This window comes from Syngnathus scovelli, chromosome 2, assembly GCF_024217435.2.
Source record: "Syngnathus scovelli strain Florida chromosome 2, RoL_Ssco_1.2, whole genome shotgun sequence".
Classification (NCBI taxonomy): Eukaryota; Metazoa; Chordata; class Actinopteri; order Syngnathiformes; family Syngnathidae; genus Syngnathus; species Syngnathus scovelli.
Genome location: NC_090848.1, coordinates 21083988 through 21108781, shown reverse-complemented (window position 1 = coordinate 21108781; position 24794 = coordinate 21083988). Strand labels below are relative to the sequence as shown.

General features: G+C 39.3%; 2 protein-coding genes and 1 long non-coding RNA gene across 11 annotated transcripts in view; 1 reads left to right on the top strand and 2 right to left on the bottom strand.

Moving 5' to 3' along the window:
• Positions 1 to 382: 382 nt before the first annotated feature.
• tmem51a (transmembrane protein 51a) lies at positions 383 to 6387 on the bottom strand. Of its 4 annotated transcripts, none has more exons than XM_049755234.1 (4): positions 5100 to 6387; positions 3731 to 3823; positions 2790 to 3260; positions 383 to 2356 (listed from the first exon to the last, which is right to left on the bottom strand). In XM_049755234.1, the coding sequence occupies exons 3-4, from the start codon at positions 3206 to 3208 to the stop codon at positions 1966 to 1968; spliced, it is 810 nt and encodes a 269-aa protein (XP_049611191.1). In that variant the 5' UTR covers positions 3209 to 3260; positions 3731 to 3823; positions 5100 to 6387; the 3' UTR covers positions 383 to 1965. The 4 variants fall into 4 exon arrangements, with proteins under 4 accessions (XP_049611191.1, XP_049611189.1, XP_049611190.1 ...); XM_049755232.1 differs by having other exon boundaries at positions 6110 to 6387; XM_049755233.1 differs by having other exon boundaries at positions 6158 to 6387.
• A 2042-nt stretch (positions 6388 to 8429) lies between these two features.
• The window catches only part of LOC125989157 (kazrin-A), a 131591-nt gene continuing 115226 nt past the window's right edge, over positions 8430 to 24794 (bottom strand). For 5 of the 6 annotated variants that reach the window (XM_049755226.2, XM_068649935.1, XM_068649934.1 and 2 more), the window contains 9 exons: positions 24001 to 24137; positions 22935 to 23055; positions 11637 to 11845; positions 11199 to 11317; positions 10714 to 10945; positions 10523 to 10624; positions 10239 to 10405; positions 10016 to 10157; positions 8430 to 9425 (listed from right to left, as the gene is read on the bottom strand). In XM_049755226.2, coding sequence (XP_049611183.2) covers positions 9267 to 9425; positions 10016 to 10157; positions 10239 to 10405; positions 10523 to 10624; positions 10714 to 10945; positions 11199 to 11317; positions 11637 to 11845; positions 22935 to 23055; positions 24001 to 24137 — 1388 coding nt within the window. In that variant the 3' untranslated portion in view covers positions 8430 to 9266. Of the gene's footprint in view, positions 9426 to 10015; positions 10158 to 10238; positions 10406 to 10522; positions 10625 to 10713; positions 10946 to 11198; positions 11318 to 11636; positions 11846 to 20336; positions 23056 to 24000; positions 24138 to 24794 lie in introns of those variants that run through there. The other variant, XM_049755227.1, reaches the window with a different exon arrangement.
• On the top strand, positions 8442 to 24645 carry LOC125989166 (uncharacterized). Its single transcript, XR_007488618.1, has 3 exons — positions 8442 to 8541; positions 11665 to 11849; positions 24008 to 24645. It is a non-coding gene; the product is annotated as an uncharacterized lncRNA (long non-coding RNA).

The following is a 24794-nucleotide window of genomic DNA, read 5'->3' as shown; positions in this document are numbered from 1 at the left end:
GGTAAAATGGAAAACTGAAATTGTTGGATTTGAACAACAATAGAAAATCTTACTTTACGGCATTGCTTCTCAGTTTTTTTTTGTTACGTGTTACACCCCCCCCCCCCCACCTACTGTCGAGGATGTGCAATTGCACATCATACTCCTACTGAGAAAGAAAAATATAACATGTTTCCTAGCATTACACACCCAACTATTTGCAAAAGTCCGTTTATGGGTATGTCGGCATCGTGCTGCTTTAATTTTAGAGTCGACTGCAAAGTTTCCTCTTCACCCTTGAATCCTTTCTTATTGTAGGAAATAAAAACATATTCAGTTTGAAGTTAGCTTAGCAGGTTTAAAAACATTTATCATGTTTTCATCTTTCAATGTAAAAAAAACCTGCAGTGAAATCTTTATTTCAATATAATACTCTCAAAATAATGTGCTTTCAGTTCACAGTGGTGAACAGTGGTAACCAAAATATTTTCACAATAGATAAAAAAAAAACACATTGAAATGAATCCCTTAAAAATACGAAACAGCATTACATGTTTTCAGACACTCAACGGAAACACCTTTTCAGCAATTGCCATCGACAAACCAGCATATTAAAATCATTATTCTGTAAAATAAAATCTTACAAGCAAATGAGGTACTCCATGACCAGAAAAAGTAAGTACAACAGAGAAGGGTTATTCCAGCAGATGTTAGTGACTCAAAGTTATTTGTTCTTTCATCCAAATGCTCGCAGTGTATCATTTTTTCCTTTCCCCAATAATGACACCACTTGACTCCATTCAAGCACAGGGCCGAAGAACGCTTGCAAAGTTCGATCCGTGTATTCCCATGTGTGTTCTTCTCATCTGACATTGGCAGGTAGTGATAAAACACTGCATGCTAATGGCAACATTTGGCACTGAATGGAGAGCTTTGTGCTGCGGGGCTCATTGCCAACATTGGGAGGAGAAAACAGGGCTGTGAGTCAAGTTGCGGTTGATGAGCAAGCCTTGCAGTTAGAACAGTGCAGCTGCACACTCAAAGACACTCTCTGTTGGTCATCTTGACTAAGACGTCAACCACACACAAAAAAAAAGGCCTATGTGATGTCTACGCCTCTGCTTTCTGAGTGCGAGTGCTATTCCCGTGACAATGATTTGAAGTCGAGCCCCGTGGCTTTTCACAAGCTTCTTCTATTGTTCCCTTCTCTTTCCCAACAGGATGTTTTCAACAGAACTGACAGTCTATTGAGAATAGCACAAGTCAGTTTGGTTGGTACATAGTAATGATTGAGGTAGGGGCAGTCAAGTTGCAAAGTGGGGGCTGAGACAATGGTCATGATTTCAAGAGTACATCATCGTGCGTTTGTAACAAGTAAACTGTTTGTTGTTTGGTGATGCAATAAATGTAGAGTCACAATCTTTAACCACGTCCACAAAGTCATGTGGGAAAAAAAAAGCATTCCACAACATTATGAAAATTACAAAATGTATAAATATAAATGAAAGGAGATGGTTGTCAGAATGCAGTCACAAGTATATAGAAAAAGAAAAATCCACACTGTAATTAATATAATGTAAAGTGTTACGTGAAAATAATATTAACGAAATATAAATCTTCTTGCTTGGAAGGTGACGCTGCAGATCACGCTGGTGAAGTGATGTTTGTTGTGCTGGGAAATATACAGTTCCAGTATAATACTGTTGCTGATTTTAGCATAATTCCCTGCTGAATTCTACTCCAGATTTGATTAAATCAAAAAGCATGTTGGTCTTAGGTAATGAGGGATGTGTTTCTTGAACAGAAGCCAACACTTGTCCAAGTTGTCTTTGTTATGAAGCTAAAAAAGCAATGATATCAGCGTCACTCGGGGTGTGGGGTCAAGCCTGCAGAGACAAACATCATTCGCTCTACCAGGTGGATTCAGTGAGACTTGTTTCAAGGCTAGTCCAAATGGAAGATTCTATGCAGGTTTAAGAGTCATCATCAAAGTGGGGCCACCTTGTCATCATACTGTGGAGGAGGGGTGAGAGGTTCTATACTAATGCTGGCGGTCGGTTGACAATTGGGCACCTTCTCCGATTTGATCCTGCGGATTTTGATGGGGAGGAGCTTGCGGGCACTTTTACCAGGTTTCCGATTTGAGGCAGAAAGAGCTGCCGGTGCGGTGCTGGAGGTGGAGCCAAGCTGTGCTCCGGGATCGGCAAGCTCTGCACCTTCAATTTCATACTGCACCCCGTCGACCTGCACCAAGTCATCGTAGGAGGGCAGCTGGGAGGGGCTGGGCTGAAGATTACTTTGACGGACAGGGTAGTGGCCACTGCCTACTGCCTCCTCATAGGTGGGCACAGCATAGCGTTGGGTGTCTTGCTCGGCACTGCACACAGGAAATGTTGGAGTTACCAAACACCTTGACATAGTATCTTGGATTGCTATCATATGCTGTTGCACACCAACATAAACCAGACAAGAGGGCCACTCCTTCGCATTGCCAGTCAATCTGGTGACCAATAGCTAAATGCTACCTGATGTGAACAGTAAATTAGCCAGCAAATGTTTCTTATTATGAATGATGAAATCTCTCACACTGTTATGCATGGCAATAAGAAAGACAGCCTTTTTTGATTCTATCCTTGGCTACAGTGCAGAATGGAATCCACGTTCCAATCTGAATCTGAACGAAAAAGCGAGCACCAAATAAGACACTAAAAGCATTGATTGTATTTTCACTTGTGGGGGCAGCACTTCATCAATATTGAATTACACTTATTTTAACACTGTATTGTAATGTCTTTATAAATTCCACTTACGTTTCGACATCCCCATTTTCCCTGGCTGTCACGCCTCTTCGGTTCTGGGCTTCCTGGAGCATGCGCTGCTCCCTCTGCTTGTTCCTCATTCCCAGACACAATGACAGCATCAGCATGACCACCCCCGAGGCCACCAGGACAAAGGCCACAGAGGAAGCTTTACTTTTCCTGTTCCCATAAGAATCACCTTCTCCTCCACCTGCACTACTGTTGCTGTTGTTACCAGTCGGGCTTGCAGGCACCACGCTCCATACGATCATGACAATGCCCAGTGCTACGAGTCCGACGCCCAGAGCGCAGAGTGCATACTGGGAACCAGAATTTCCATTGTTGTCATTGATGCTGCTGTTGTTGTTGTTGTTGTCGTTTGTGTGTCCTCTGCTGAGGGGGCTGGCTTGCCCATCCACACTGGAACGCATCTTGAGAGTCACTCCAATTCAGTCAGCTGAATATGTGCAATGTGGTCAAAAACTAGAGCGAAAAACACACAAGTAATTAGCACTTCTGTGAAAAATACTTGGAGCTATCTGGTGAGGCTTTGACTGGTCAAAACATCAATGTCATGCATGAACCTATGAGATAAGAATTTGCCTCCACCCACTTTGGGTCAGATTTCATAGGAAAACCCATAAAACAAAGTGACACATAATTCCAGGGGCACGTCTATGTGTGTTGAAAAGTTAAATATTTGCAATTAAGGATTTTCCGCAGTGAGGAAAGACACTGAATATGGTCAGCCGCAGCGACTGTAAAAGACACACAACATCCAATGTGCTATATGCTATACTGGATCCAGCTACATTGAATATGGTTAATTCTGCTTAGCATCTTGGCAGCCACTGTGTTTGGCTGTATAATTTCACACTTGATGGGAGAGCAGGCACTCCACAGATCTAAATGTATGTATACCAAAGACCAAAACAGAAACAATTAAATCTTACCAAAAGACCGTGATCTCTTCTTGGCTGCTGCTTTTTGCAGTGTAGGTCATAAATCTCCTGTCATCCATGGCAGTGCCTGGGACTTGTGCCAACCTTAAAAGCATTTAAACAAATGTCTTGAAAATGTCTACTTCTTGATGAAATGATTATGCGGATACACAAAATGTTAAATAATAAATAGCTTTAGAAAGGGACACACCGTATAAAACATTTTTTATATTCTTTGTATGCAAATATTTGGTTCTCTGGTGTGCCAAGTCATTTTGTTTGCTTTATCCCCAATTTATTTCTGAAAATGTTTCTGTGATGAGTCCATTCTTAATTTTGCAGCGGCAACAACTACGTGTACTGTAGTAAGTACTGTATTGGCCCGAATACAAGACGACCCCGATTATAAGACGACCCCCTGTTTTTCAAGACTCAAATTTGAAAAAAGACTTTTTGACTCAAGTTTAAAAAAAAAAGACTTTTTGAACACCAAATTTAATTTTTATACAGAAAACAATTACAGTACTTCTGAAACAAATGATTATAACAATCCTATATTCGAGAGAAAAAGCATGATATTTTGCCTCATTCAAATCATGCAAAGACTGTCTATCACATCTTAATATTTGAACATTTCAATACGTAACTTAAAGTGCAATCACATTTGTAAATTAATGGCTTCTGGTTTTTGAAATGTAAATAAACCAATCCGCTGTGATAAAACAACAAAATTGCAATAACCGCATTAACAATCAAAGTGAAGTCTAACTGTAACTGTAGTGTTGAATCAAATCTGAATAAGGAAAATCATTGCAATAAAATAATGCAAACTGCTACCGCTATTGTTGGGGAGCCTGAGAACTATACAGATGGTTATGCTTTTTCGCCCCCAGGTGTCGGTCAGAACACAGGAGGGAAGACGTGATTCAGTTTGATTGCTTTACTGAATTATTGGCAAAAATGTAACAGGCACTGTGGCTCATAGGGGCACACAGGCAAAAGGGTATTGTGTGAAGCGTGTGAAGGGTGTGTGTGCTTTGTGGGGTGTGTGTGTGGTTCTGCAACAGACAGAAATACAACACGTAAGTCAACGCTCAACCTCTGACGTCACACGACGCTCGTAGACGGCACACATTACATAACTAACTGCGCACAACGGTTCCGCTATACTAAATAACCATATATAAAATACTCTCTGCAACACACCAAACATAAGCCATTGAGACAACAAAATACATTTGCTGGCGACCGTTAGTCGCAAGATGCGAGGCAAACTTAAAGGAGCGCGCTGGAGCTGTCAATCAAACGGCACGCACACAAACCGCGATCGGACAAATGGCAAAACAGAGGACAGTAGTAACAATGAAATGTATATACTCACTTTGTGTCAAAGACGCACACGATCACAGCAACATACTCAATAGATTATGAGCTGAAACATACTCAGTCGATACCAGCAACCTTTAACTTACCGCTGCGCACAAGTGAAAATGGGTATAATGTCCAGACCCCGAATATAAAACGACCCCCACTTTTTCAGTCTTATTTCAATGCAAAAAACATCGTCTTATATTCAGGCCAATACGGTACATTCTTGACAACAACAGACTGGGCAGGCCTGGAATAATAAAATGACTGACATGCCACCACTGCAATTAAGATAGCGGACTTTTCCAAACCACTTCTAAAACATTAAATGAATCGTAAGTCAGGCTATGCATCCAAAGATTGGTAGACCCCCCCCAGGGCAGCAATGTCTTTTGCCATGTCAAAAAGAAAAATATTCCAATCCCTCCATCTCCCCAATCGTATTTGAATCGTACATGCATCGAATAGTAGGAAAGACCATGTGACCAAACACGATGACATAAAGCCTATCAGGCAGTAGATATCTAAGACGGTCAATTTGAAAATCTTCCATGAAAGCGCTCACGCCCCACAATCAGGCCCTATATCGCTCCAGGCATCCACTGTGCAATGCACTCCACGGAGATGGTCAGTTTACATGCAGTCGCAAACAACATGCACACACAATAGATCGCCAAAGAATGTGTGGCATGAGTTTAAATTATGACGTGGACAGCAGAACAAAGTCTCCCATTTATGTCAAGCGGTCTCTGTCAATGCCTGCTACCGTCTCAAAGCCATAATAAGGCGACTCAAGTGCAACCAACAAGGAAGTAGAATGCAAAAAAAAAAAAAGTAAATGCAGAAGTTAAAGCGATAAAATGCTACCGTCAGCAGTTCAACCCGAGTTCATACATTCAGGACGCCCAACGCAAAAAAAAAAAAAAAAATCATACATGTTACGTCACACCAAGTAGCGACACACCCCGCGGTTGTTGTAAACTTTGTAAATAAAAGAAGTGGTCGTCGTATAACTTCTGGTACCGTATGAGCTTTGGAAGAAGAAAGCGATGAGATTTTTTGTACAGTCACCTCCCGTAAAATGGTTCTCAGGATCGCCACGTTGTCTGCATTTGGTCGTCGAATGAATATGATGCTCAAATAAGTCGCCGGCAGCACATTTTAGTGGTAAAGCGCCTTGGAATAAACGAACTGTTTTTGTTTTGAATTAGACGGTTGGTTCCACAAAGAGCGCTAGAGCGAGAGACGAACACACTTCCAGTATGAGACAGGGAAGGAGGTTGCTTGCTTCTACTTCTGGGTTAACCCTTTACTGACCTCAGCCTTAATACTGTCAGCTTCTCCGGGGCAAATCTTTTGCTTTAAATAATATTTATTTTTTTCAAATAATAATAAAATCATTATCATAAAATGCATGTTGCCGGCATTGTGGACTAATGGTTATATTTTCCGTATAATTGAGAGCTTCTGATTTCCAATCTACATTTCCAAAACATTCATTTTGCGTGAACTAAATATTTGTCTTAAATCACTGGTCCCCAACGTTTTTTTGTGTTCTGGCATAGAAACAACCTAATTACTGAAGTGTGATGACTACATCCAGTTTTCTTCTTTGTTTGTTTCTGTAATTGAAGAAAATCACGTTTCACACCTGATATTGACTGTTGGTAATTGAAGCAAGGTATTGAGAGCTGTATGGTTCCGTAAGAAGTAGGACTGCTAATAATTAATTTCTAGGAAGTTGTAGACTCTTTTCTATCTTATGACGTGGCCTATCCGAAGAAGCCTTCAAAGATACTGGTGTTTGTTTTGTGGGCTTAGTTTTTTTTTTGTTTTGTTTTTTGCCTTGCTTTTTTTTTTTTTTTTTTACCTACATTAAGCTTATTAAAAAAATGATAATAAAAATAGTACTGTAATTTGAAAGGTGAGTGATAGCATTACCAGGTAGTCCATACTCCTTGTGAGTTTGTGTTGAACATGCATAGTCTGAGTAGTTTTGCGTAAATAGTACACCGCACAAACTGGAACTTTAACATGCAACACATTGTGCTTGAGCAAACATTTGTGCTTCCATTAACAGTCTGACGTAAGCAACGTCCTGCAGAACTTACATGCCAGAAAGAGTTTACATGTTTGAAAGCAAGAGTTATGTGGTGACATGAGACGATAGCATGAAAAGTAACCCACAACCTAATTAATGAAGGCCATTCTGACAAATGTTTGAAGTTCAAACCTTAGCCAATTGCTAGTTCTCAAACTGCCATCCGCTTTATTTTTCACAACCGCTATTTGTTTATGGACATGTCAAAAGTTGCAAAAACAAATCCACTCCATTTTTCAGATGTGTTTCTCCATGACTTAAGCAAAGGCATTTGACAACAATGACAAAAGCAACCTAAACCCAAGCCACTGGATTGTATTGTTCTGGTTGGAACTTTTCTTCCCATTCACACTGTTGTCTGCCCTCTTGGCCGTCTCTGTTTTAAGTCACATGCAGGAACTGAGACAGGAAAGAACAGGGAAAGGCCTTGATTGCAGCTCGGGCTTTCCCTTGAAGCAAATAATTCAATATAGTGTATAAATTGAGCATATGTGATAGGTGGTTTAAATGAAATTGTACTCGGTCAAATAAATTCACATTAACCATGCAGTAGATAAAAATTGATATTTTTGATTTTCAAACTATACATTTGAAATTGATAGACCATGTCTTCGCGCTACAGACTATTAAGGTAGAAATAATATAGTAATAAAAGTGCCTTTTGGCTTTTCCTGTCTCTCAACAGCTGTCAAAATTAGGGCCTGACTGAAATGGAGTTTTTTTTAGACTCATGATACTGATATTTGGCAGGGGAAATAAAATTAGAATAAAGCACAAAGGAAAAATTTGGTTTTATGTTCACACTGTCAGCCAGTCAGACGACAGTCAACTCATTTCAGGTTGTGTCACCATTAGAAAACTTTATAGGTTACTGGTCATAATGACTAACAGGAGGAAGTTGCAAAATGCTAACAGGGCATTGAGAAAACCTGCAACTAATGAATGAATCATCAGAATACTGTAAAGCCCAAGCTTCATACATAAATTGCATTTCCTCATTTACCTTTTTTTTTCCAGGTACTGTTTTCTTCCCACATTTCAAAAACATGCAGTGTAGATTAATTGAACACTCCAAATTGCCTGTAAGTGTGATTGTGTGTGTAAATGGTTGTTCGTCTCTGTGTGCCCTGCGATTGGCTGGCAAGCCCCACCCCCCCCCACACACAAACACACACACCTGGGATAGGTTCTAGCGTGCCCACGGCCCTCATCAGTGAATAATAAGACAGGGCTGCGAGGATCTGCAGCGTTAATTAATGAACCCTTATTTTATTTGTTGAAACAGTCAAGCAATGCCATTTATCTGTTAAACGAATAGGCAGAAAAACTGAAATTGTTGAGCTGCATATGTCAAGTAAGTTATACAATAATATCCTATTGGCATCTTTCTTACATTGTTCCTCTGAGACAATCTATTTAGGAGGTTGCAACGTTCTTGTTTAGCATCACCTTTAGCACTTGCATCTTGTTCCTGGTTCCTGCTGGCTGTGACACAGCACACATAACTCATTTATATTCGATTTAAAAAAGAAAAAAAAAAAGAAACTGCCTTTAACTTTCACACACAGCTTGTATTCATTTCGAAACCACAAATGAAAGTCAAGAATTGTGTATGTGAGTGCGTGTGCGTACAAGTGTGTGTGTGCATGCGTGCGTGCGTGTGTGTGTGTGCGTGCGTGCGCACATGCATGGGTATATCTGTGTGCAAAATGAAATTGACCAACATACTCAGCAGTTTTTGTTAATTGAGATTTGCTACATTGACCAGGCATCACACATCAGAGCTTCAAAGAAGTATGAATGCTAATCATTTTACATTTATAAGACATCTTTGTAATCAAGTACCCTATTGAATACATAATCCATCCATACAAATCTCATTAATCCAGACAAACGACAAATACAAAAATAATTAAAATAGCTTCAGATCGCCATCTTTTGATTCTGTTAAAAAAAAAAAAAAAAAAAAAAAACATGTTCAAGGTGATGCCGTTTTTTTTCAAACAGACATTTGAATGAAGACGTAAGTGCAATCTGTCATCAAAAGGTTTCTCGGTGCCGTGTCACACTGTCACAGCCTCACACATTGGTCACCCCGATGTTGGCGTAAGCCCGGACGGGGCTCCCTTGTGTCCTCGGAGGTGTTTGCTCTCTGACCTCACGAGGTAGTGACCCATAGCTACTGTGATAGCTCAAGTCCCGTCCGTTGCGTGCCTTAGGGCTGAATCCGGTTGGCGGCTGCAGCAAAAGAAATGAGACACTTCTTGGGTAGTGATTCATGCCAAGGGCAAATCATATGATGCACACTCATGAAATAACAAATGCTTTCAAACAACTCAATAATAGGCAACAGATTATATGCAACCTTTTTTTTCAATAAATCTCTGGCAGTGCTTCTGCAACTTTGGTAGAAAATATATAATCTTTCCCATCACAGGTGCTATTTTTAGTACAGGCTCACGGGCTACTCGTGTGGTCCTTGGGGGCTACCTGGATTAAATGTACCTTTTGGCATTTAGAAACGCATTTGTTTGTTTTGCCTCTTAATATACGTTGCATGCAAAAAAAAATACATTATTTTGTAGGAAATAAAAGTGTAAAAATGCATGAACACTTATATCTGTTGCACTGTTCCTCTTTAGGGCCATCAATGTATTAAGGTTAGAGAAGTTAGTATTCTATTATAAACTAATTTCTTTTGAATAGTAATGACTCAAAATATAACATACGTACGTATATTACCAGTTAGATTTTGCCCAACACTAATTTTGATATACATATACATTTCGAGTTCAAGATGATAAGATGAGGTAACTGCTTTTTCCCACCTTGACAGCCCTCCTCCTAAGTGAGCCCTCATCGTCCGTGTGTCGACTGGCAGAGCCAGGCGACCTGCTTGGGGAGTTTTGGCGAATGGGAGTTGGCGGTGTTCCCAAAACTAAGCGCTCAACGCCTTGCTTTGCATCTGCCCTGCAAAATTCAAAGAAGATTTAACAGCTCTTGCTTTGCGTGGGTGCTAAAACAAAAGTGTACTGGATGGCATGGGTTTACCTGGCCAGGCCGATCAGATTTGTCAGCTCTTCTTCGAGGTGTCTACGAATCATGTGCTTGCTGCTGGGAATTCCCATTGTTGTGGCCAAAGTGTCGCTGGAAAAACTTGGTTCCAGCACCATGACAGCTCCATGAATGCCGCTGCTGACGACACCTTCTGTAAACTCCTGCACAGATGGACGGAAGGTTTACATGGTAATTCAGCCAAGCACAGTGAGCCAGTTTCAATTTGGGTGTAAGAAAAAGTGAATTCAGTTTGAAATTACTCATTCCCTTATGCTCACCTTGAGGTCGATGTCTTTAAGCCATTTAATGACACGATGAGAGGTCCAAACCAAAGGGTCCGTGTTTTGGTGCTCACACTGTACTCGGCGGGCCTGCAGTGCCTGGTGAGCATTTCGACAAGCGCCTTTTATCCAAGTGAGATTCTCTCAGGTTTTAGAGGCCGGATGGTGCTGTGTGCATTGCCACTTACATCCTTGTCAAAATTTAGCAAGTGCAGCAGTTCGATGCCCAGCAGCAAGCTGACCTGGTGGAACTTTTTGGAGATGTTGAGATGGCGTTCGAGGTCACGGCGGGTCAGGGAGTGGAGCATGCGTCCGTCCACCAAGTGCGTGTGAAATGCCTGCGAGTACTGTGGCAAGCCTACGTCGCTGAGCCAGGCCTTGGCTACCCAGTGGTGGTCCATGTCAGCAGCTTTGGATAAACTGCAGAGGAGCAGTGTTATGTTCATGGTCGTGGACAGCTAATTCAGTGTGGGATCAGTTCCCAATCAGTCTTGGTCAGAATTTGAGGATGAATGCTTGTCTGTTTTCCTATGTGCCAATAGAAATGGATTGATAACCGTTGTGGTATTATGGAAATGAGGGCAGCTTGCTGGACCAATAGCAAACCCAGCCATATGATGGAAGGCTCCGCCTGCCATATAGTTTAAGTCAAGGTTTGTCTCGCCTTCCTCACCCTCTTCCATCTTCAGCTTCCCTGTAGTCTTCAATGGCCAGACGCAATTTGCGACGATGCATCAAACTGGTTACGCCCAAACCGAGCTCCAGGTCCTCATTGGTTAGTCCCAATAACACCTACAAAACAAGCATGTCAACATGACCCTGCTCATTTTGAGGACCACTGATTTACGTTGAGACCCCAAACATTTGCAGTTCAGTTTGTGTTGATTTGCCGATTAGCACATTTGTTGTAATCCGCCGGTTTTATTTGCTCAAAAATGTAGCCATTAAGTGTCAGCGCCATCAAGAATGTCGATGTGTTTTGAGGAATTTCGTTTTGACGCAAGTAGTGCTCTACGGGCTATTCTTGGGTTATGTCAATTACACTTGGATTTTTGTGGCACGGCTTGGTCCCTATCGCCCATGAATAGTAGCAGTTCACTGTATTCATCACCTTGCCACTCTTGACATTCTCCGAACAGGTACGTATGTACATTGGCATCGCCATGACGACCTCTAGCCACGCCTGCACAGTGCCCGCCCTCCACTGAGACATAGGTGTGCTCCTGGCCAGCTCCACCTGCTGCAGGCGGTCCAACGGCTCCTCCGGACCGTCTGGTAAGCTGAGGCTGAGGCGATTGAGGCTGGTGAGGCTCTCCGAATCTGGGTGAGTGGGTGAATGGGGAGAGAGGGAGGGCAAGAAAATGTGGGTGTTGTGGTTGGCAGTGTGAGTGAGGGCAGAGAGTGAGTTGTGAAATCACACATTCGATTTTCAAGCGTAGCGGCGGACAAATTTGGGTACTCACAGTCCACATTGGATAACTATTAACCACATTGGCTCACTATTAACATCTTTTGAAAACACATTAAAATGTGAATGTAGAATTATTTACAATGCAATTATGTATTAATTATTTTATGGAAAATACTATGTTTTGTAAATATTCAACATATTAACATCTAACGCCATCTAGTGGCCACTAGACAAAACTGTAGCAACCGTTATTTTGATAGGCGCAAAATTGGTGCAGGTTGTTATTGTCAGCCATTTTGGCTCCACGGATATTATCGTTGACAGTATCGTGGGGGGACAAATATTTTAAAGGGAAATTCAACATAATATTGCTAAACATCCCAGAGTTGACAAAGTGAGAACAGCTAACAGCTTTTGGAAGAAGCAAATTGCTGAGGTGCGCCAAGCAGTGAAAGCTCTACGTAAGAAACAAAGAGCGATTATTTGAACTTTTTGGTGCCTTAACCACGAAGACACCTACCTGGACAACAGCTCCCTTCCAGACAAGGTTGAGGTAGGCGAGTTGTCGCGGCTAGCTGGTTTTCATTTCCAAACTTTACGCCATGCCGCCCCAAAACAATGAGGGCTACGATGAACTCAAATCATCCATTGACTTGATACGGCAAGACCTACCACACTCTTAAGAGCAGCAAGCCACCCTGCTCCAGCTAACGTCTGAACTAACGGAGCTTAAGAAATTATCCAAGGAGAAAGATGAGAAAATCCTGTCGCTTGTACGGAGAGTAGATGCACTGGAGCAGTACTCCCGACAAGAAGACCTCATAATCACTGGTCTTAAAACAACACACTGCTCCTATGCCAGGGCGGCGGGTCCTCCGGATCGCTCGACAGATGACTCTCCATCGGACGAACTGTCAACGCCTGAAAATCAGGTAGTACAGTTTTTCGAGAGTAGGCATATGGAACTCCAGAAAGGAAACATTGCCGCTTGTCACACACTCCCAAGAAACCGAAAACGACCAAAAAATGCTCCAAAAATTATCATTCGGTTCGTCAATAGGAAACATAAAGTGGATCTTTTGAAGCAAGGGAGGAAACTAAAAGGAACGGGTGTTTACCTAAATGAACACCTCACTACGAAGAATGCCGAGATAGCCTGGAACGCACGCAAACTGAAGAAGGAAAACAAGATTCTCGCAACGTGGGTCAGAAACTGCAAAGTATGGATTAAAACAAACGGAGCAACACCAGAATATGTCAAAACCCTCGTGAGTGAACTGGAAGAACTGAAGATCTATGGCCTGGTGCAACCTAACATCTACAATGGCTGAACTGATGACCATAAACTGGTACCTATTGGACACTCCTGACGAGAATGGTGGATTACAGCGGAGCACAACATGGCAAACAGAAACTGGCGGGAAGGACATCGAACTCAGGTAGACCGTCCCCTAACACCCTTCATGCCATCCAGTGACACTCTCAATAATGCAGGAATTTCTGTCCCACCGAATTATTATTTAATTTATTTGACCTAGAGAATGTTACTGCTGGTATTTACGAGTTCTTCTTGAACCCAGATACTAATTACACTTCCCTAAAATCTGTTGAATTGTCATGCGAATATTTTTCTGAAGATATGTTTAACAAACTGTGCAATACTCCTCCTGGCCACTGCCTAACAAATGTATTCTCCACTGTCCACTTTAATAAATTCAATAAATTAATTGCAGAGAACCAATATGGTTTTAGAGTAAACAGATCAACAGCACAGGCATTAATGGAATCAATCGAGGAAATCACAGATGCAATAGATAACAAACGACATGCAGTGAGAGTTTTCATTGACCTCAAAAAAGCTTTTGACACAATTAATCATAATATACTATTCAATAAATTAGAAAAATATGGGATAAGGGGAATTGTATTAGACTGGATAAAGGATTATCTGCGAGAACGGCAACAGTATGTAAAGTTGGGTAATCAGTGCTCTGGATATTTGGACATAGCTTGTGGTGTTCCACAAGGGTCAGTTTTAGGCCCTAAATTATTTATTTTGTATATAAATGACATGTGCAAAGTCTCTAAAGAACTAAAACATCAATTTTGCAGATGACACATATCTTTTGTTCAGGTGATAACATCCAACAAGTGGAATCAGTGTTGAATGAGGAAATGAAAAAAATTAAAATGTGGTTTGACTGGAACAAATGATCATTAAATGTAAGTAAGACCAAGTTTATGGTATTTGGCAAAGCGAACATAAAGATATGAATAGAAATAGATGGGACTGAAATTGAAAGAGTGCAGGAAAACAAATTTCTTGGGGTTATAATAGATGACAGGCTGAGTTGGAAGCCTCACATCAAAAACGTAAAGTCTAAAATTTCAAGAAGCATGGCAGTCATATACAAAGCAAAAGAATTACTGGATTATCATTCACTTCGTACACTTTATTGTTCTCTTGTCTTGCCCTACTTGCATTACTGTGCTGAGGTTTGGGGGAATACTTATAAAACTTCACTACAGCCACTTATCATTCTGCAGAAAAGAGCAATAAGGACTATTCATAAAGTCAACTACTTGGAACACACAAATCCACTTTTCATACAATCCAAACTATTGAAATTCACTGACATAGTATCTTATCAAACATCAATCATCATGTATAGGGCAAAAGCAAAACAACTACCAGAAAATATCCAAAACTTATTTAGGGATCGGGAGGGAGGTTATAAGTTAAGGGGGAATCACAACTTCAAAATCTTAAACATAAGAACAACCTTAAAAAGTTTCTGTATCACTATAACTGGGGTCAAACTATGGAACAATCTAAGTGAGGAACTCAAGCAAAGTCCAAATATCCACCAGTTTAAAAGAATGTACAAAAATATGGTGTTTAGCGGGTACAAAGGCTAAAAGTGCCAAAGGGCTACACACAAGTTAAAATGAAACAGAAACATAAGTGTGAAAGTGTATCTACTTGTGTTCTGTTGTAGAATTACAGTATATGTTGAATCATTGGTTTAATGGATAAAGTGAGAAAGGGGTAGGAATCTAAAAAGCTATGCTTCTTCCTACTCCTTTTCGAGCATTCTTTATTGATTTATTTACTTATATATTAAATATTATTATTATTATTATTTATGTATTTTTTCTGTTTGTTGGTTTATATTTTGTTTGTTGTTGTATGGACTTATATGTGGCACTTTAGAGTGTGATTTGTTTTTTTTTGTTGTTTTTTGTTTTGGATGTTCGAAATAAAGATATCAATCAATCAATCAATCAATCAATGTACGGAGTATCTCTAAAAATCATGATGGTCTGCAAACCTATTTATCAACCTTAACACATTCCTTTTCAGTAATAGCTCTTACTGAAACCTGGATGGTTGATAATACATCTAGCTACCCTCTCTCTCAATACACTCCTATACACTCATGTAGACCAAACAAGCAAGGTGGAGGAGTCTCACTGTATGTGATTGATAAATTCAATTTCTCTCCCAGAAAGGATCTAAGTGGTAACTTTGATATGACTGTAGCAGAATCTGTGTTTATAGAACTTTCATCTTGCTCACTTATACACAACAAAAATGTGATAATTGGATGTATATATAGACCACCAGACTCTGATAAAATCACTTTCAATGAAGCCCTCGACTCCACTCTAGAAATCATAAACAAAGAATAAATTGTGTGTCCTACTTGGTGACTATAATATTAATTTACTTGAAACTAAGCAGTCACATACAGCAGACTTCCTTAATACATTATACATTATAATACATTATCCAGTAACTTTTTCCCTCTTATTAACAAACCCTCCAGGGTCACAAGCTCAACGGCCACTCTCATTGACAACATTTCATTTAATTCTCTAGACTACAAAATAACATCTGGCCTGTTGATCTGTGATGTATCTGATCATCTTCCTGTCTTCAATTTCATCCACAATGATAGTGGTCCAAAAATCAAAGGTTATACTGGTGATCAAATGAAATTCCGCAAATTTACCGAGAAAAACATGGTATCTTTTATATCTATCATCAGCTCTGTGTCATGGGATGAGGTTATCCTGTTGCAAGATGTCAACAAAGCCTATCACTCCTTTCTAACAATACTCACAAATGCATTAGAGTCCTCATTTCCTTTAATTTCTAATCGTAAAAATAACTCCAAAGGGAAACTATGGATAACGGATGAACTAAACAAATCTTCACGTAAAAAAAATAAACTTTATAGAAAATCTATTGCAAATCCCACTCCTATAAATATAGAAACATACAAGAAATATAAAAATAAATTTACAGTATTACTAAGGAAAACCAAACCAACTTACTATGCTGATAAACTTACTCAAGCCTCTGGTGACATCAAAACAACATGGAATCTTATCAACCATTTATTACATCACAAAAAATCTAAAACATCTACCCCAAATGAGATGCTGGGGAAAAATGGAGCCCATTCAAACCCAGTAGATATTTCTAATGGTTTCAATGATTTCTTCGTAAATGTTGGCGCTACCTTGGCATCTAGCTTCTCAACCTCTGATACAAGCCCCTGTTGCCTAATTAAAGGGCAGTTTCCTTCACTCTCCATTCTTGACCCTCCTAGTGTTGAGGAAGTTTATAGCATTGTCATGAGCTTGAAAAACTCGGCCCCTGGCCATGACGAGATCAGAAGCTTACTTGTTAAGAGAATCATCCATTCAATAATAATCCCAATAACACACATTTTCTCCTTATCTTTAAAATTTGGCATTGTACCCCAAGAACTAAAAATTGCTAAAGTCATTCCTATTTTCAAAGCTGGTGAGACAAATGAATATGGTAATTTTCGGCCTATATCCATTCTTCCATGCTTCTCCAAGATTCTAGAAAAATTGGTTTATTCAAGATTGGCAAAGCACCTAGAAACAAATAATATTCTTTACAAGCATCAATATGGTTTCCGCAAAAAGTTTTCCACTGAGCATGCACTGCTTCAGCTTGTCAACCATATCTCAACAGCTCTTGACAATAAGAAATTCGCTCTTGGTGTCTTTCTAGATCTAACTAAAGCATTTGATACTGTCGACCATAGGATCCTTATCGCTAAGCTGAGAGATATGGAGTGAAGGATTCTGCCCTGAAATGGTTCACGAACTATCTTGCCAACAGAGAACAATATGCATATTTAAATGGTTGTTCTTCCAACAGATCTAAAATACTATTTGGGGTCCCGCAGGGCTCAATATCGGGTCCTCTATTATTTTTGGTGTACATAAATGATTTTTCCATGTCTTGTTCAAATTTTCTCCCTTTGTTATTTGCGGACGATACCAACCTCATTGCCACCCACGATGATTTTAATTCCCTCATTGCAAGTGTGAATGCTGAGTTGTACGCTATTACAAAATGGTTCAAAATAAATAAGTTGACACTAAATATAAAAAAATTTAACTTCATGATCTTCTGCAATATAAACAAATCTTACCCCAAAGAACACACCAAAATTTACATAAACAATAACGAAATCCATCAAGTTACTAGCACCAAATTCCTAGGAGTTATAGTAGACGAACACTTAAATTGGTCCGAACACATTGATTTGGTTTGCAAAAGATCTATGAAAATGCTAGGTATTTTACGAAAAGTTTGTCCCTTGGTCCATCCTTCTGCTCATCTCACTCTGTATTATAGTTTCCTGTTTCCTTTACTCAATTACTGCAACATAATCTGGGCAGCCACATATCCAACGTACCTCAACAAATTACTCATCTTACAAAAGAAGTTCCTAAGAATAATCTCTTTTTCAAATAGATATGAACCATCGGCACCACTGTTTAGAAATTATTCATTACCGCCAATTGATAAAGTAAACATTCATCAAACCTGTCTACTCATCCATAAATACATATATAGGAAACACTGTCTTCCAGCCACTTTTCATAATTTCTTCACATTTGCATCAGACTTTCATTCTTATCCAACAAGTCAGAGGGACAATCTTCACCCACCTTTCTGTCGAACGTCACACCATCAATATAATATCCACTTTAGAGGGCCCTCACTCTGGAATAAGCTACCAATCCATATCCAATCCATATCTGCACAGGCTGCTTTTACAAAGCACCTGAAACACCACCTTCTCCACTCATGATCCTACTAGTCCATAATTACTCCACCGCACTCAGCTGATCCATACTATGATCATCAACTTAATCCACAATTTTGACTCAGATTCTTCCTTGTTTTGTTTTGTTATTTTCTGTTTACAGTTCTTCTGTTCCCTTTTAGCTATTCCTATCTGTTGTCTCTTTAATCGCTTCAACATCGATAAGTGTCTATTTTGTTTCGCTTGTTTCTTATTTTTGTATCGTGTATCTGTTTATGTATGTATACATACACACTCGTATATATGCATATATAAATATGAAAAAAATAATATTTAGCTTGTTATGCTTTTGTTTATTTACTTATATAAATATATATATATATATATATATATATATATATATATATATATATATATATATATATATATATATATATATATATATATATTTTTTTTTTTCTTTTCTTAAACACTTGAATGACAATTGACTGCACAGCACTTTGTTTGTTTCTGCACTTTGTTTGTATATATAACAGGAGTGGAGCTTCTTACAAGCCCTAGGCTTCGTCTCCCTCCTTGCACTGTTATTTGTGCTAAACAATAAACTAAACTAAACTAAACTAAACATGTAATCAATTAGCCCATTATTTGAGGTAAATGGAATTTAAAAAAGATAAACAAAGAAATACATATTAACTGACCAATTTCATGAAAAACTGTCTGAATTAACACAGCTCAAATTACAGTACTTGTACTGTGAAAATATCAATGCTCAGTGGACCAGATTAAAGAATGGAGCAGACATTTTGTGGCTAACAGGCCTGGTAATAACTTTCCTTCACAATACTGTTTCTGTTAATAATATTAGCCCTGTTTTGTGCACTCGTTGAAATGCAAGGACATTTCAAACACACATTTTCAACCCAGAATTGTTGCAGTACAGTAGTGTAGTTTTGCTTTGTCTGACACTGCAGTATGCAGGGTAGGTAACAAGAACTACTTGCAAGGTGAGCTTTTTGGCAAGGGCTTCACCACTAGATGGCAATGTGGAGCCAACAATTGTCAGACGGGCAAGAACTCGAGACTTGAGCATCATCATGAATCATGGGCTTCCCAGTGCAAAATTAAACATTTAACCATTTAAACTAAAATGCACTTCATGCTGTTTGTGTACCTAAAATAAGCTAATCATGCAATGCTTTTCAAAATATACTATGTTGGAAAACACTTTCTCGTTTGCTTCCTGTTGGGTACAACTGTACATTTTCACATATGCTCGTATAGGGTCAGAGTAAATCAATACTTATTAGCCCACATAGTAGAAAATCATTATGTTTTTCCTGAGCTAAGAGAGGAATTTAAATCAAAGCATTAATAAAACATGCTCTGAAGTAACTATTGCCAAAAAGCTTGTGATAAAAAGAAAAAAGGCTGTTCATTTTCAATTATGTTTGACACAAAGTTGCATCATTTCAATCTTGACTCCTAAACTTTAAAATTCTTCATCTTCTTTGTCTCACGCATCATTTCCCACCCAGTGCATCTAGAAAGTAAGTTGTTCACATATTGTTTTACAGGCTTAATCCAAAAAGGATTTTAAAAAATCTCCCCTTCAAATTCTTACCACGACGTCCCATAAGGCAGACATGAAGGAAATTTGGGAGGCGCTGCAAAGAGAAATGGGCCAACCCTAAACTCTAACCCTATCCCCTAACTCTGAACCTATCCCTAAATTGAAAAGATGACTTTAGTTTGAAATTGTATATGACACTTAATCAATAACACTTACCCTAAAACCTAAACCCAACCCAAACTCGAACCCCTAAATCCTAAACCCCAACCCCAGAAGTACCAAAATAAGTGAACAGTTGGAAGGTTTAGAGAAGGTGAAATTAAGTTCACTTGGAAAGGTTACAGTGCAGCTTAAAATGAAAACAAAATAAATGCAGCTTGAAATTTCACCTGAAATCCGAACATCTCTAACCTAGTAATTTATGTTTTCAATTTTACATTTTCTTAACTTCTCTTCACTTCTTCATTTCCTCAACGTCAATAAGTGGGAAGCGATGAGAACCAGTGTAGTTAGTGCAAACGAGTTACAGTAAGTCACGTGTTTCCAGCATGGTGTCCTTTCCCTCTCAATGTCAGCTGCGATTGTACGCTCACATTTGGCGGGAGAGGAAAGGAGGCCATTTGAAAGCATCCTTAACCGCATGCACACACAAGGCATACAAGATTAGAACCATGAAGAATGATCACACACAAATATTAATACACAGGGAAAGAGAGGACAGTCACGTAAAAATTCAACATGATTTATTTTCATTTTAAAATACTCTTACTTCTTTAGATCTTATATCACCTCCTTGTTTCTTTGTCCTTAGTTTAACCATGCCTTTTAAATCGTTACACATACACATCTCACGACTTTACAATTAAAGGCCGCTCTCTGCTGAACCACTGTCATTCTTAATATTCTTCAATAATATTAAGTTTCCCTATTGTTGTCCCATTTACAATGAGTAAAACATTTGAGCAAAAAAATTAAAAAAATAAACACAGAAATGGTCTCAAAGACTGAAATGACCTCTTGGTTTCTTCTGAATGTTGGCAAGAGAACAAAATTAAAGCCGAAATGTTTGGTGAAATAAACAATTGGAAGTGCTTATGCATACAGTCCAATTCATAATTGATTTTATAGCTTAAGTTTTGTAGGGCGAGCTTTGTGCTGAAGGCACCCACCACCGCACACAGCCAGCAAAGGGTGCAGTCACTAGTGTTGCAGGGGAAAGTGAGGTTAGATTAGGATCTAGAGATGAGATTTCCTGGGGGCGAGGCACTGCAGATTCCAGCCCGATCCAGCAAAAGAGCACTAATAACACTGGTCAACAGCAAATGTTAGTCAGAGATGGCTACATGTGTCCCTAAATGTATTGTTGATTCAGATATTTTTTGTCTATGTATAGCTTTGCAGATTTCGGATTTTACCATGCGTCATAATTTATATAATTATGACATTTCTGAATTAGTTTTTTAGCTGTTGCTGCTCTTAACCCTTAATTCACGAGTATTACAAAATATATTCCTATATTATGTATTATATGGTTATTTTCTTATTATCATTATCATTATTATTATTATGAAAAGAGCGGTGGTGTCAAACTCTGGCCAGCGGGCTAAATTTGGTCTGTAGTGGAATTATACTTGGCCCACGAAGACAAATTGTGCATCAACTTTGTGTCAATACTAAAATTTCAAATTGTCTTCACTTTTAAAAAATACAGGTGTTTCAGACGTTTCAAGCAATTTTTATTACCATTCATCTTTTAAAAATTTAAACAGTTCTTACTCGTCTGATTTCAAAACTAGTTATTAAATCAGTTTGTTGTGTAGCCTATATTGTATATAATATGAGACGCTCATACATTTATTTGGGTTGAAGGTCATATTGGCCCTCCAAAGGAAACTATGGGTACGATGCGGCCCGCGACAAGAATTAGTTTGACACCCCTGTGCTAGAAGGGGGAAAACAAAGGCAGATTCAATATCAGTGCATAAAAATAATCTAGAATGTTTTTGCAACTGATTTGAATTTTTTTTTTAAACATTTGTTGTAGTTTTAATTATGTAAAGCACATGGAGTTACCTTATGCATTAAGTGCACTATTTAAACAGCAGAAGCTCAGTTGTTCTGATTAATCAATTTCAAAACACTGACCCAAACCACATATTTTGAAAACTGGCCTAATTTTCTATTAAAAAAAAATCAAGTAAATAGAGTTTATCAGTTACAGACACCTTGAAATGTTAACAAAAAGCATTTCATAAAGATAAATTATCGTTCAAAAGAATACCTATCAAATTTGCATGACAAATGAAACCGATATATGAACACTAATCATCACACTTTAACCGACGTGACAATTTTGGTGGAAAATAATAGCTGAAAATCAAATCTTATGAAAAGGTTCCACTTTATGCAGAAAAGCATCTAATTTTCAGAAACCACATACGTATGGCATACACAAGATTATTTTTGGAATAATTTTGGTTGACTTAAGTTTCCATTAATGTTTGATTAGTCACTGTGTGTGTTTAAGAATTATTGAAGTTACAACGGCTAACAAGTTCCTGACAAGTTTGAGAGTGTGGCAGGGGTAACTGACCTCTCTTTTCTCAAAGCAGACAGTTGTTAGTTCATTTTACGGACGGTGGCGTCAGAGTCGCATGCGCTGTGGGACAGTATGTGCATGCATGGCACAATACGGCACGGATGTATGTACAAACGCTTCTATCTGAACAGATAGAAATCACATTTCCCACAATCCCTGCTAGGCCTCGTGTTGCTAGGGAACAAAATGCCTTGAGTGGACGATTCATTCCGCTAAAAGAGGCACTTGTGTAGTTTGCCTGACTGTGGAGAGAATGGGATGGATTTGAGGAGTCTGCATGCCGCCCACAGGAAAACTGTTCTCAGGACGGGGAATGAACCAGGCAGGCAGGACGGTAAACGTGGGTGGCGGGGACTTAAAAGGTAGTCAGGGTTACATATCAAAAATAAGAAAAGGCATTCAGGACATGGAGACATTTACACACACACACAAAGTGCACGTCAACTGTTGTTATTTACATGTACAGCAGTCCTTCAAGTTTGCAGTTGAGTGAAAATCAAAGTAGAGAATTGAAACTGATATTCACCATGTTGCGCACTATTTACATGAATGTACATACCGTACGTACAGGTGTAATTTGCTAGCTCACACTCGCACACCTTCACACATGCTGTTTGTTACGCACATTAAAACCTAGCGCCATCCTCCGATCATTTCTACAGAGGCTCTGAGTGGCCTTCACCAGTCGGCGTCTTCCTCTATGTAATAATCGGGTGTTGCAGTACCATCAAACAGACCCGGGTCCAGGGACTTGCGTTGTTTTCGGGTGAAGACTCGCGACAAAGAGCCCAGGCCCATTTTGTCCTTCTTCTTCTTACATTTGGCCACCTCCAGATCTTCTAGAGACTGAAGGACAAACAAAAGGAGGCGGCACAAAAGATGCGTGATAAATGCCTGGATACAAGCAGTGTGGGTGACATTTGTCATGCTGCCAGCCGAGCACACACAAACGCAGCAAGGATGTCACTTTGATATGCCGAGCATGTAATGGGGAAGCAGTATATCTCCAGTTTACATTTTCCAACCTTTAGTGAGCCAATTAAGGCACAGGATTTACATGAAAAAAAAATCTCACGGCACAGCACCAAACAAAGATGTCACAAATAAATCACACTGGTTGTCCAGAAAAATTAGCTCATGTGTTGCCATTACTCCTATTTTTTTATTTTGGTTGCAGTGCTTAACTTTTGTAGGGAGAAAAATGTCATAAAGTGCTACTGGAAGTACAAAAACATTTTAAAAAATTTGGAGGACAATTTTCGAGGCATCCACCAATACAACGAACCACTATAACTCCGAAGCCCAAAATGGTTACCTCGCAAAACCAACAGTCAAGAAATTGAAAGAAAGAACTGGAACACGGCGATATTTCACAATGTTGTTGAATCCGTTGGTTCGTGTTATCAGCGTCGTAAAATAGTGGAAACCAGTGTGCAAATCAACAAATATGCAGGAATGAGTAAAGGAACGCCACTCATGTTTTCTTATATGCCACTTTTATACTTTTGTCCCAGTCCTTATATCTGATGTGGAAATTAATTTTTTGTTCTACTATTAGCATAATACTCGCCGACATTGAGCGGATACAGTTGAATAAATGAAATAATAATGTGTTGAATTGTTTGTATCTGCTGAATAAAGAAATTCAAATAGTAATTTGGATTTAAGGACATGAGCGATTTCATCTTTTGTCTTCGTTTTTGTCATGTTCTGTTAAAAAAGTTGGATGGACTCTGTATTTCAAGGCAAGGATAAAATTTTGATGTTGCGGTGTTCGTGGGCATCTCTTACATTGCAGAGTGAGTGTGTCCGATGACGTGGAGAGTTGATGTCACTAGGTGTGGACGACCTGTCTCCCTCCGCACCCGAGGCATCGGAGATGATGGAGGGCTGACGCGAGTGGCACGGGCTCAACCTCACAGCAGCCACTAAATGGGATGAGAGTGGCAGGGGGGATTGGGGGATGAAAGCTTAATTTTTTTTTTTTTTTTTTCTAAAGAGAGGGCTTTGGCACTGAATGCAACAACTGGGAAAATAGGATTCTTGTGACATTCTTTGGAGTCACAAATAAACATAATACCAAATCAAAAGCCTGAAATTACATGCAATCATGTGCAGTTGCCAAGCAACAGTGAGTGAGCATGTACCAGTGAGACTGCTACGTACACATCGACTGTGATTTTACGGCCATTTCCTTTTTTTCTGCTTGTGTGTTGACTCAGTTTGCATTACCTTATCAATTTGAACAGCATGAATCACAACAACTGCACACGTTATGAAGTTAAATGACTAAAGACTGTTTTGTAGATGCCTAGAATGCAATCAAAGACGAGTCGAAGTCGATTAATTGATGATATTTTCTTGTCTAGAAACATTAGTATGCAACGCCACCAAGCGCTGCGAGCGCCAACTTCAAAGTAAAAGACTACCAAGGTATTGATGTCAAAGTATTACTGTATTTAGGCCTTTATTTTGCCTCGGCAGCGCATTGCCATTATGCAAAGTATGAAGTATGTTATTGTGGCTGGCTTGACTCAAAACTACTCAAGCACTTGTTTCACTTCGGTCCTTTTGTCAATCTTTTA